Source organism: Pinus tabuliformis, chromosome 9 (genome assembly GCF_031772625.1).
Source record: "Pinus tabuliformis cultivar Carrire ecotype Pingquan chromosome 9, CPIR1, whole genome shotgun sequence".
NCBI classification, from domain to species: Eukaryota; Viridiplantae; Streptophyta; class Pinopsida; order Pinales; family Pinaceae; genus Pinus; species Pinus tabuliformis.
The window spans coordinates 1246695899-1246710101 of NC_142307.1; the positions used below are offsets into that span (position 1 = coordinate 1246695899).

Here is a 14203-nt window from a genome sequence, read left to right on the forward strand (position 1 = left end):
ACGACACACACAAAATACATATTTATATATATTTTTGAGAGTTAGGTATTTATTTAGTATCTTCAACAATTACGTCTTTTATCTTATGCTTGGAAATTCTTCATAATTTAATATGAATACTAGTGCAGTACATGTGACGCATGCATATGTAGCTATCATATGCATGCCTCGTATGCATGCTAATAATTCATATTTTGTTTGTACTGGTAGCTGTGTCATTATAGATTATGATATGATAGTATGATTGATAAAGAGATGAACTAATCACAGTGAACATGCTACTATTGATTCACCATACATTGAGTTTGAGTTTTGGAACCACTGGCAGTCTGATGTGTTTGGATTGCAATGATGTCATATATAAGTGGAGCAGTGATAGCAAAAAGTGGATAAGTAACAACAATGGTGAGAATTGTAAGTGCAGAAGAGACAGTTGCATGGCACTGGGAGAGTGACAACAACAATTGGGTACAACAGTATAAAGGCAGGTTGATAAAAGCAAGCAACAGTGGGAACAAGTGTGACAACAACAACAGTATGTGCAACAGTACCATCAACAAAAACATTGAGTAGCAGAAACTATTTGTAGCTGGGCCATTATCCCTAGTACAGGAGCCCAACATTCTGGGAGCATTTGCTTCCATCCAGCTTGCTGGAAAAGCTCTTGGGAGTCTCGCACTTCCTTCCAGGCCTCCTTGGTAAATGTTGTATGTACATTCATACATAATACATCACTTTGTTAAGCCAAATTTTGTGTACTGTCTCTTGTTGGTTTCTGCACTGATTGATGTGAGGTATTTTTATTAATGCTCTGAATGTTAAATGAATTAACCAATTTAAAAAGAGGGAAATATTGATTCACCCCCCTCTCAGTATGTCCAACAAGCACAACGATAACATCAAGGATTGTCACAGCATCAGGAAGGACCATCCACCACATTACAAGGACTAGGATCACATCATCATAAGAAGAAGAAGACCTCAAAGACCCTACCTCCATTCAAAGAAGGATTCTGCACTTTAAGTCTCCACACTCTACATTTCTACATCAAAAGGAAGCAAGAAGAAGCATTGCCATCATGATCAAATAAATCAAGGTGATCTCCCTCTCATTGAAGAAAGGATCACATCTCAAGCATACTTGAAGAAAGACATCTCTTATCATCTAGAAAAAGAAGTATTGTCATCTTTGAAGAAGGAAGCAATCATCTTCAAGAAGGCATTTTCAATTGTCAACATCATCAAGAAGGCATCAAGTTGAAGATATCATCTTCAAAGGAGCATCTTCACTTGACAAGTAAGTATTTTATATTTTATGTCTTAATGTACAAACCAAATGACTTCATTCTGTAAGGAGAACAATAAATTGGTTGGGACCTCGAACTACCTTGCATGGAAGAAGAGAATTGATTTAGTTCTCATGGAGAATGAAGTCATTGAATATGGAAAGGGCTCCATCACCAAACCATCTCAAGAGCAAGCTCAAGCATTATCAAAATACATGAAAGGAGAAATAAAGGCACAAAGGATCCTCATAGAGTCGATCAAAGATTCTATCATCCCTTATGTTGCAAAGTTGACTACAACAGAGAAGATCTATCATAAATTGGTTTATTCTCTGTGAACACTACAGGAGAAATCATATCTTTGAGAACCAAACTATACAAGATGAAAATCGCAAGAGAAGAAGGGATACCTTCATATTTCATTAAGGTATCTGAAATTAGAGATCAATTACAAGAACTTGGAGAAGTTATGTCTGATTGTGAGATGACCACCATTGTGCTCAATGCACTACCTGATGAATGGGGAAACTTTGTGTTGAGCATTTATGGGAAGAAGGAAACCACTCCATTCAACGATCTGTGGTCATTATGCAAAATTGAAGAATCTAGATTAAAGGCGAAGAACAATGTTGGGTCAAATGAACAAACTCAAGCATATGCAACATCCACAAGGAAGAAAGGAAAACTTGGGCAATTTGAGCCTTGAAAGAAGTTTCACAAGAGAATTGACATGTCAAAGATCCAATGCTATGAGTGTAATGAATATGGGCATTTCAAAAGAAATTGTCCTAAACTCAAGAAGTACAACAAGAAAAGAAAGGAAAGAAATGAAGCCCATGTCGCCGAAGAAGTAGAAGAACTTGAAAAGAAGAAGTCAAAGAAGGAAGAAGTGATAGAACTCCACTGCTAAAAGGTCTCTCACACATTTTCATATACATAGAAGTTAGCAAGTAAAAAGGAAAAACATCTCAAGTATGATAGGATGCATTATAGTTGAGATAGAGATGACATCATCATAGAGGAATGGAAGGTTAACCGAAGTAGAAGTTCATATAGTTGTAACTCTCATCATAGAGAGGAAGTAGCTCATGGCATCTTCATTGGAAGCATATAAGGACAACTGAAGTAACACTCTATATGGTTGGAGAACGTCATCTAGCAAGATAGAAGATAAAGGGGTCATCAAATATCATCATCATTAGGAAGAAGCATTTGTAGAATGAGGATCATCTAGGTCCTCAATTGGAATCTTCATTAGAAGGTTCACCTGTACTTAGTAGAAGCAAGTGTCTTGTAGAAAGTCTATATCCCACCTTGTGTGGGATACATTGGTTAGAAGGATGAAGGTATAGTGACAAAGAAGTGCAACATGTCTGGTTGATTGAAGTATCTTCATCTTCAAGCAAGGAAAAGAAGTTTGCTAGAAGGAAGTCTAGATGACCACATGAAGGAAGAGGTATGTATATATTTGGTAATAGATAGATAAAGTCATGTCATCATATGGTTGTAGATAGAATGGTTAGAATGCTACATCTTATGATCATGATGAAAGAAGAAGAAACACTTCCATTAGAATGATGCATAAAGGCATGTAGATAATATGCCTTGAACTCTTTTATATATTGATAAGATGAAATTAACATAATATGACCTCATGAAGAATATGAGGTGGTTAGCAATCATGGTTCCTTTAATAAAGGAACTATATATAGAAAGATCACGAGGAGGCAATATGCGAATAAAGGTGAAAGAAGATTTTGTGAGAAAGCCATCAACATCTAATAACTAGAAGGAATAGATATGACATCTCCTTGGAGAATATATGAAGACCTTGATATGTACATTGGAGAGAGGAAAACCTTGGTAATGTATGTCTTGGAGATGGATTCATACATATGCGAAAGGATGTTGATGTTGCCTGAAGCAGATGTCATGACAAAAGGCTATCATAAATAGGCAACTTAAATTTGATGTTCATTTTGATTTTTGAAAAACATCTGGTTTGGTTGAAACAAGGCTACCAGAAGAAGGTTGTAGAAGTCACCTACAACTAGCACTCATGAGATTGGATGGAAGATCCTGAAAAAATGATGACTTGGAAGAGGTAGTTGTATGAAGGATATCTAGATGTGGACTAGAAGATCACTTCCCGATGAAGAGAAGGATGGCATGATCATTAGGTCAACACAATGTTTCGTTGAAGGGAAGTGATGAAGAAGATGGTTGATGCTCTATGAAGATGAAGGCTCCATGATGAAGAAGTTGAAGTACATGATGCCAAAAGAAGGAGCTCTATAGGCAGCTCATAATACCATGATCTCCTCCGAAGAGAGCTGTTGTTGGTAACAACTCCCTTGTTAAGAGGGAGCTTTGGAATATTCCTTTTATAGGAATGGGTTGATCCTCTCTAGTTGAGAGGGAGAGATAGACACATCATTCTTGTCTTCATGAGATGAAGAAAGAATGGAGGATTGGGTAAGCATCTAAGATTGATTCTGATACTCTTTGAGGATGAGGTAAGGCATCCAATGGGTAAGAGTAGTTGAAGAGGAAATTCCATGAGGATGTATTAATCCAAGACGGGAATGGTTCTAAAAGGACATACCTTGTGAACTTCCAGATGGGGTATGTGCCTTGTGGGACGATGATGAAGCTGTCTATTAGTCATTGTCTCCCCAACATTGTGCTCTATTCTTGTGGAGAGATAGAGCTGTTAGTCAAGGCCTTGCTATATGAAAACGCTGGTTGGTATGATGAGATGCAATGAGATAAGCTGAAATAATAACTTATGAGATGGCTTACCAATTCGACTCTTCTTATGAAAATTCTTCAGTATGAGAATGCCCAAGTGCCTTGAATGGATTATGAGCACCTCCCTAGTTAAGAGGGAGTATTGAAATGTGTAACTAGGTCCAGTCTTCATAATGTCTAATGTATTCATGATTTGATGCATTTGATGAAATAAAAAGAAAGTTTATTATTATTATTTTTGTAGCATGAGTTTCATGCTCTAGTCTATTTTATTTGTAGGTCAAGCACCCATTGAGTGCTTCTAGGAGTAAAAGAAGTCAATTGAGTCATTGTAATATGTATAAGACCCTATTGGGCATATTGTATCATGTCAAAATATTTTTTTTGAGTCTAAAGACCCCCTCCAAGACAAGTCGACCTACATTAAGAGAAGTCAGCGTACAAGCAAGACAAGTCGGCTTCATGGACAACTACTCGACCTCCAGGGAAGACTATATAAGGACACATTGACCTCATTTGAAGAGTATCCAAGCAGTTTGATGAAGGAAGAATAGAAGACCTTAAGCAAGCAAGAGGAAGGAGAAACAATGAGACAAAAAGTGAATCCAAAAATTTGAGTTTTGGGCTACAACTTCTTAAACATGCGGAAAGGTTAGGGCATCAATCATTGCAACATGGACCGAAATATTGCAGTCATATTAGGAGGTCGAAATCAGATGAAAGAAGGACTATCTTGCAAGTTGAATTGCTAGAGAAGAAGTTGTTGTCCAAGCGAAGGAGAAAAGAGAAGAAATTCACCATATTTATCTCACACGTGCCAACTAGGGTTTCTGTAGTAGAAGCCAAAATTGCAGTCGTGAGGAAGCAAGTCGAAATTCTAAAGAATGGCCGAAATTTGAAGTATTGGAGCAAGTTTGACTAGCGTTGACTTTGTGGAAGAGAAGCTCATCAAAGAAGAGGTTTGACTTGTCTTGGAGGGGTTTTGGTATTGGGTCATAGGTCTTGGAATTCGTCATTTGAAGATTCTATAAGAAGAGAATAATTCTTGTGGGTTTTCCTCTCAAGAGGAGAGGTTTTGGCCTTGGCTAGCACACTACATTTTGTGTCCTCTTGTCTCTTTGATCTTCATAGTTTGGTAGCTTTTTTGATGATAAGAACATAATAATAATCAAGTGAAAGAAGAAGCTAATCAAGTTAAGTAAAAGAACATCACAAGCAATTATCAATATAAGATAAATCACCAAGTTTAGCTGCCCCTAGATTTCTCAACAACCAGGACCCATCCTTAGGAGCCAAATTCTTCAGCATCTATTAACCACAAAAACTTTCAAAAAATGATTTTTTTTGTTGAGGATGGCTTCTTGGGATTCGTTGAAGAGATTCTTGTGGAAATTTTGTAAGTTTGTTGCATTTTTCTATATTTTGAATGCAATCTTTTGTGAAATAGGGTTTCTTATTGTGCCATGTATGAAACTACTATATTTATCTTGAAATTTTGATTCCTTATGCTACGCAAGATTGTTTTCCTTGGACCCTTAAATAAACTTTGAATTGTGCTTCTCTTGAATTTAAAATCCCCCTCTAAAGGAATCACTAGGGTTTGTAAGAATAGGCTTTATCCCTCTCACCCTCTTCATCAAGGTCGTCTTCTTTAAATTTGCTCTAGGTAACCCCATTGCCCATTTAGATCAAGGCACTAGTTTAGGTGGTGGTGATCAATCTTTGTACTTTAACTATTTTCTCTTTCCTTAGTAAAATTCTGGATACCTAGGGTTATTGTTTTTTGAAATATTGCTAAAACGTATTTCTATTTGATGTGTTGTTTCCCTTTAAGTAGGGATTGCATTAAATAAATGATAAAAAACAAAATATAGCATTTATTTTAGTGTAAAACCCTACTTCTAGGGCTGACATCATCATTAACTTGTTGTTTTATGCATGTTTAAGCCATAAGAGCTCCATTGCAAACCCTAAACCTTACATATTTAATTGATAGTCTAGATCCCTCATTTATTTATCATTATAAGGCCATTTCTTCTAGTTTTTATATGACAATGCATACCATATCACCGAAAATCCATCAAACCCTCACTTATAACGACTCTCTAATTAGTGTAAGGATAATGCTTGAACTTTGGTGAAGAACATCTTAGCCCCCTTGGCTCTGCCAGTACCCTATCCCAATCATTAGACCTATGCATCGCCCTGAATCTTCTTATTGAGTATGTTTTAGGTGATCTAGATTCCATACGTAGGGAAGCCTCCCTTTTGGTTTGTTCACCACTAAATAGCTGGAGAGAGGCCACTGAGGTGACAGTGGTGGCTGATATCTTGCTGCCACAAGGTTTGGATTTGCCTAGTGAGGCTTTGCATTAGGCCTGCTAGATTTTACGGTAACAAGTTCCAAAGCGAGTGGGCACACCCAACTTAGTATAGTGTCGATCATCGCTGGAGCTAGAGGGAGTGGGTTTTAAATTACCCAACTCAATACAAATGTGAACACATTCATCTTTCGGTAGAATGTTAGCATTGAATTTCTCATCCTCTAGGATAATAGGACACTAAATTGCTCATATAACGAAGAAGCACTGGAAGAAAAATGTTGTATAGAAGTAACAAGAACTCATCTCGTAGAAGACTATCAACACCAAAGTTCAAACTGTTCAGCTGTTGAAAGAACACTGCAACCAAGCTGCTTATCTGCTGGAAAACAATGTCACAAGACTACTTATCTGGTAGAGGAGTGCTAGAAGACACCCATCCATATTGCACATCCACATGAAGAATGTTGCCATTGATTTTCCCATTTGATGAAGAAGCGTTGGATGAAATATCTTGTAGAAGAAAAGAGGTGGGATTACTGAACTCTAATAAGATCAACCATATCTGAAATGAGGATATGAAGATCTAGCTCCAAATATTTATGAGATCTTAAACACAATTGAAAAAGCTTTATTCCAAAAGGGGTGTGGCTATGTGAATCAATGTTATCAGAACCAGACCGAACCGGTCTGAATTGGCTAGTTCGACTGATTGGAGGGCGAAACTTGTTTGGACCAGCCTCCTCAACAATTTTTGGCCGGTTCGATACTAAACTGACCATTTTCACCGAACTGGTCAGTTCAGTAAAGCTGCATACAACGCAGCATGTGGGGCCTGTTCTTTTTTTTTTTTCTAATTTTTTCTAATTTCTTTATCTCTTAGCTAGCTATTGGCCCACCGTAGGTGCCTAATATTCAAGTTTATGGCCCTACTATTGCTACGCAGTTCATGGTAATTTTAACTTCTTAAAGTAAAAGTGACATTCTCCTTTTACTCAACTTTTTAACATTACCATTCAATGACTCAAGATGTTTGAGAGTGGTTCTGAACTCATTGGATTTCATATGGAGAAAGTAGAATCTTAGATTCCACTCAAAATCTAGCAGACTTAATAGTATTTTCAGGATTTCAGGATTGGGGGAATTGCAACATTTCCATTGGATTTTGTCATGTACGAGGGTATGGAACTAGTATTTGATCAAGAGCACCAAGCCCTCTATGTACCTTGATGTTAGTGGCATTGGTTGTTAAATTACTCCATCATGAAACTACTAAAAATGTACCCATTACTCAAAGAAAATCTTGAATTGACTTGCTAAGCATTTTCTAACTTATTTTAATGTTTGGAGGGTGATATTGATGACGGAGATCCCAATATAGGCAAACTTTTTGATGATATGCAGGTATTTTCTGTAGCATGAGTTTTTTTGGATTCTAGAGGCCATCTGGGGCCTTTTTTGATGTATTTTCAGTTTAGAGATCGATTGCACTCAATGTTATTTTGGTTATGTGCATCCTTACATGCTATATAAATGGGAACTTTTGCTTATTTGCTATAAATGGTTTGGATTCATATGATTGCAAATGAATATATATGTTTTTCTTTAAAATTTGAATATTTTATGTGTTTTTGGTTGACTGGCTTTTTGGTCCGGTTTTTGTGGCTGGTTCCGGTTCGGTTCTGAACGGTTCTCAGTCCAGGGGGTCTACCGGTTTGATGACCAGTCCGGTTCTGATAACATTGGTGTGAATAGCTAAGACAGATGCACATGAGAGAGTGCAACTTAGAAGGAAGATTTAATACATGGTGATAGTGGGTTTATAAATTTGCAGCTCGATACATAGGGTGGCTGCTATGGCTGAAACAACAATGACAGAGGGTTGATGAATTCCCAACCCAAGTATAGTTAGGAGCTAAGTCACATGACACGAGACACGGGGGACACGTAAATACGAGTATTCAATACGAAACGCAGCGACCTGGAAATAGGACACGGGGGACACGTTTTATATATATTTAATCATATATATATATATATATATATATAGTGAAATATAGTTTTTTATCCATATTAAATTGCAGGTTGCAGCTTATCTAATCAAATTAAAATATAATTACTTCTCAAAGTTCATAGTTCACTTTAAAAAAATAAATAGAATCAAAATTTACTATTTAGAAATTAGAATGTGATATGCTTGGTCTTGATTCTTGAATATTCAATGTTCATTGTTCATGTACAACTTACAAGCACATAAGAAAATAATTGAAGTCTAATCCTATTGATTTCCTCTGCCCCTCTTGCGAGAAAATGCCACAGCTTTCCCTTTCCCTCTAGATGTAGATGCCGGTGTTGGTGGAGTTGGCAGTGGATTTTGCTATGCTCTAGAAGCTGAAGAACTAGAAGTAGGAGTTATAGGAGGTAGACCACGTCCTCTACTGGTGGCAGGGGTAGCCTGGGCAGGGGGTGTCACCTGGAAACATTACAATCTCCCAATCCTGAAATCCTGAAATCCTGAAAAACTGATAAGTCTGCTGCATTTTGAATGAAATCTAAAATTCTACTTTCTCCATATGAAATCCAATGAGGCCGGAACCACTCTCAAACATCCTGAGTCATTTCATGGTAATGTTAAAAATTTAAGTAAAAGGATGAAAATGAAGATTAAGGAGAATGTCACTTTTACTTTAAGAATTTAACATTACCATGAATAGCATATCAATACTAGGGCCTAGACTTGATCATTAAGCTACCCCACTCAAAAATTATTTGTTTCTTTCAAAAAAAATTGCAGCTTATGCAGGGAATGTTTTCTACCAACGAAATACGCGTTTTCCAAATTCAGGACATGACGAAAACCGGCGAATACGTATTCCATTTTACAGGACACGATAAAAACCGTATTCGACACGTATTAGGGCCGTTTTCGTGTCCAGTACGTAAAATACGGGACACGGGACCCTGGAGGACGTGTCCTGTGACTTAGGTTAGGAGTGAAGGTGACTGAGATACAAGTGGGAGTTGGTGTGGGAATATCCAATTCAAATAGATGATTGATTATTGCTGAGATAAAGAAGTGAGAGGGTTTGTGGACACCGATATTAATAGAGGTGACCCTATGCACAACATCCCCCAGAAGATGGACAACAGACCAAAAAGAGAGAGCATTGGATTACAATTCCCACCCACCCTTGATGTTGAATGCAGGCCATTTGACGATAAGATTGCAAAAACCAGATTTGCTAGTTATTATCTCACCTTTAGGTGCCTTTTCAAGGTAAGAGAGGCATTGGCTAGTATGTCTAAGTGATTCATGGTAGGATCTGAAAGACAGGGTGATATATGCATCTGACAGACGTGAATTTTAGGAGGTGGAAGATATGGTGTTTGATGGGCAGTTTTGGCAACAGGTTAGGTATATTCTGCAGTTCACGAAACCCATTTACAGTATGATTTGGTTTGCAGATACATATCAGCTGGTGATTGAGGAGGTGTATGAGGTTATGAGCAGATGGACAGCATGGTAGACCAAATCAAAGATGTTGTTCAGCCAAGGAATGCAATCTTGTATGATCATATTCATAAATATGGTCAAAAGGTGGGATAATCTGAATGTTCCACTCCATGCCCGAGCATATATCTTTACACCAAAACATTAGTCTCCATCTTGGTTGGCTCAACCAGCACCTGGGGGTGGGGTTAGGAGAAAACCACATGCTGATCCAGTGGTGCAAAATGAATATATGTTTGCATTAGACAAATTGGTACATGAATTGGTACCTTCCATTAGAAAAGTTGTTATCTTAGGTGTGGAAGTTATACGTTTGCTGTTCTTGCTACTGAATTTCCTAGCTGTCCATATGATGAGTTATATTATGATTTGAATCCAGCTAGATAGTGGACGGGTATTTCAGACTGTATATCTTTCTAAAATCTTCCTTCAAATTTTCAGTGTTGTTAGAGATTTACTAGCAATCATCGATCTCCTTATATGCAATGGTGACTCTCCTGTAGATTGATGTCAATGACCGTCTAGTCCTGAGAAATTGGACTTCTCAGTCTACATTGTTTCAATTGTTGATTTCAATAAATTCTTGATTGCAGGTACTGTTTTACTGTAGGCTTAGTATACTATTTCCTTGGTAACTAATTGATATGAAGCTTATTAGTTGACTATGTTTGTTTGCTACTCTCATCATTATGAACATTTGAAGATTTCCTCGGAGAAGAAGCCAACTTTGGACAAGGAAAATGATGGAAGTATTGCACAATCTGTAAAGGCTACCAAGAAGAAAGGCCCAAAGAAAACTGGTAGACTGTCAAGGCCGGTGAGCAATATTGATATCCATACTATAAATAATAATTAGAGTTGAAACAGGTTTTGTATCTTGGCTTTTTATGCATTATTGTTAGGAAATTTGTTTCTTATGAACTTAAGTATGATGATATAAGGTGATTTGCATCTGCAATGATATATTTGCACCTGCTTTGCGGTCATTACGGGAAGTGGCCAGGTATAATTTGTTAATTCTTGTCAGTTCAAGGCTGTCTGTTGACCTGTACTTGGATACATTTTGTTTTGCATTTAAAATTGAAACCATTTTGTTCAGATTGGAATTCACTTATTATGTTGTTTCCGTAGTTTGGCAAAAATAAGATCGTTTATTTTCAAAATCAATAATCTGCTACTTTCAGGTTTTCTAAACATGATGCATTTTGTCATTGTGGCTGTTTATGTACAGGGTGTATACATTTGTCCAACCGAGTGCTAGCCGAGTAGTAAGCAGGTATATTAAAATGTGCCCCTCACAGGTGGCATTTGAATTGTTTTATAGTAATCCCTATGGAAATTGGCTGATGAAAATTGTTAAATTGTACCCTTTTTCAGGAGATTTTAAAAAAATAGCCAGACTACATTGGATATTCTGATTCTCCCTGCTTCCAATTTAATAGCCATGAGATATTGTGTGCTGAATGAATGTTAATATAGTCATTATTTTCAGTTGAAGCTGTAATTTCTGCAGTTTTTAATATTTATTTTAGTTCAGGCTTAAATATATTTGCCAAAAGGAAGGATTTAAGGCAAGTGCGCAAGGGCTTACTACACTGGCTGAATTTACTGGTATGAATGATGCCACTTATACAATGGTTTATGTATTACATTTTTCGTGCTACCGATTGTGATTAAAACATACTAGAAAGCACTATATGTTTTTGATATTTTCCACTTAACTACAAATTCTAAATCTGCTATAATGTTGGCTCAAGTGTTATTATCATGACTACGATATTGAGTTTATGAATTCCAAAATATAATTATGTTCTTCCATGTTTCAAGGTAATTTTTCTATGCTCCTGTGTTTTCATTTGACTTTGTTTCAGTTTCTGTGTTTTGATCAAAGCGGTCATAAATGTTTCTATGCTTTGTTGGTCATGAAATTTAACTTTATAGGAAATTTTGAAAGAAGAGGCTGGTCTAGATGTGTTCCCTTTTGATCGTGCAACTACCCTTGATTGCTTGTTGCCTATTTCCTTGATGGTACCATCCATGAGAACATTTACAGGCTTATCTTTTGACCAAGAGATTTTCCTGTTTGTATCTATGATATTGTCAAAGTAGTCAGAAATGGAATAAGAGTGGATCTGTTATTCCAAAATTTCTGACTTGGATTGGAATTGGACAAAAAACCATTAAGATAATTGGTTGAATAAAAAACATATAAAATTTGCGAATTGTAATAAAAAAGTCTATATTCATGTACAATGGATGCCAGTGTAAATCCAAACTACTAGACACCAAATATGCAAAGTTTGTCTATTTATTGTGCTGAGAGGCGCTCTACAGCCCAGTATGGTGGTAGATCTCACATAAAAACATAAACACATAAACATGTAAACATGTAAATGTAAACATAATGTTTAACATTTAACATTTTTAATTAATGTCGGCCCTATTTAAAAATCAATCTAATTATTATTATGTATAAACACAATATAAATTTAAAATATAAAGAGGTTTATGAACACTCAAAAAAGAGGTATGGTAAATAAATAAAAATATAAATAAACTAGAGGTATGGTAAATAAATAAACCTTTTTTATATTTATTCCAGAAGTCTGGTAATAAATAAAACCTCTTTTTTTATTTACTTCATAAACCTATTTATATTTACGAAAACTCAAAAAAGAGGTTTTATTTAGGTGAAGCCTAGGGGACAAATAATTATTAATACTAGGGGCCAAATACCATATTTATAAAAGAGGTATGGTAAATAAATAAATATAAAAGAAGTTTAAAGAGGTATGGTAAATAAATAAAAATACATCAAATAGGATTAGAAGTCAACATCTAATTAGATACCAAGCCTATGCACCAAATACCATGGTAAATAAAAGAGATATGATAAATAAATAAAAATATAAATAAACAAGAGGCATGGTAAAAAAATAAAACCTCTTTTTATATTTACTTCATAAACCTCTTTATACTTACTAACACTAAAAAAGAGGTTTTATTTAGGTGAAGCTTATGGGCCAAATTATTGTTAATACCATGCTAAAAACATTATTAACCCTAATATTAATATTATTAAATTTAATAACTTTGGATTAATACAATATTAAATTTGTTATATTATAATATATATTAATATATCATGATATATATTAACTCTAGAAATATATGGGAGGGAAGAACAAAGACATAGAGTGATAGAGGTGGAGACATAGGGGGAGTGACAAGGGAGAGATGGAGATAAACTGAATGAGAGGGGAGAGGAGGAATGAAGAGAGAAGGGGGGGAATGAGTGAGAGAGGTAGAGAAGGGTAAGAGAAGGAGAAGGAGACACAAAGATGGAGGGGAGAGAGAGAGAGAAGGAGAGAGGGAGTGAGATAGTGAGAGGATTGGAGGGAAGAGAGAGAGAAAAAGAGAGAAAGATGGCGGAGAGAGAGAGAGAGAAGGCGAGAGAGAGATGGGGGAAGAGAGAGGAAGGCAGGAGAGAAAGGGAGAGAGAGGAAGGATGAGAGAGAGGACTTGCGAGAGAGGAAGAGAGAGGGAGGGATAGAGAGATGGAGTTGGAGGGGGAGAGAGGGAGGGAAGAAGAAAGACAGAGAGTGATAAGTGGAGAGAGAGAGGGAGTGACAAGGGAGAGATGGAGAGAGAGAGTGTATGTTTAGGGGTGAGATAAAGAGACAAAGAAGGAGAGATAGAGAGAAGGGGGAAGAGAAGGAGAGGGGGGGATATAGTAACATAGTTGGAGAGAGAGAGAGAGAGAGAGGTAGGAGAGAAAGGGAGAGAGAGGAAGGACGAGAGACAAGACTTGAGAGAGAGGATGAGAGTGATGGGGGAAGAGAGAGGATTGGAGGGCAAAGAGATAGATAGATAGATAGATAGATAGAGAGAGAGAGAGAGTGATGGGGGAAGAGAGAGTGAGGTAGGATAGAAAGAGAGAGGGAGGAAGTACGAGAGAGTGGACTTGAGAGAGAGGAGGAGAGAGGGAAGAAGAAATACGTAGAGAGCGAGAAGTGAAGAGAGAGAGGGAGTGACAAGGGAGAGACGGGGAGAGAGTGTGTATGTTTGGGGGTGAGATAAAGAAACAAAGGAGGAGAGATGGAGAGAATGGGGGAGATAAAGAGAGAGGAGAGATATAGTAATAGAGTTGGGAGAGAGAGAGAGAGAGAGAGAGAGAGAGAGGAAAGAGAGATGGAGTTGGAGGGTGAGAGAGAGGGAGGTAAGAAGAAAGAAATAGAGAGAGAAAGGTGAGAGAGAGAGAGAGAGAGGGAGTGATAAGGAAGATAGAGAGAGAGGGAGGTAAGAAGAAAGAAATAGAGAGAGAGAAAGGCGGA

At 37.0% G+C, this 14203-nt stretch overlaps 1 protein-coding gene across 2 annotated transcripts in view; it reads left to right on the forward strand.

Annotated features, from left to right (window-relative positions):
• CTF18 (P-loop containing nucleoside triphosphate hydrolases superfamily protein) overlaps window positions 1–14203 on the forward strand; it is a 245805-nt gene that overhangs the window by 173913 nt on the left and 57689 nt on the right. For both annotated transcript variants that reach the window (XM_089439756.1, XM_089439755.1), the window contains exons 9-12: window positions 10573–10686; window positions 10811–10872; window positions 11101–11145; window positions 11407–11480. In XM_089439756.1, the coding sequence (XP_089295882.1) occupies window positions 10573–10686; window positions 10811–10872; window positions 11101–11145; window positions 11407–11480 (295 nt within the window). The remainder of the gene's footprint in view (window positions 1–10572; window positions 10687–10810; window positions 10873–11100; window positions 11146–11406; window positions 11481–14203) is intronic.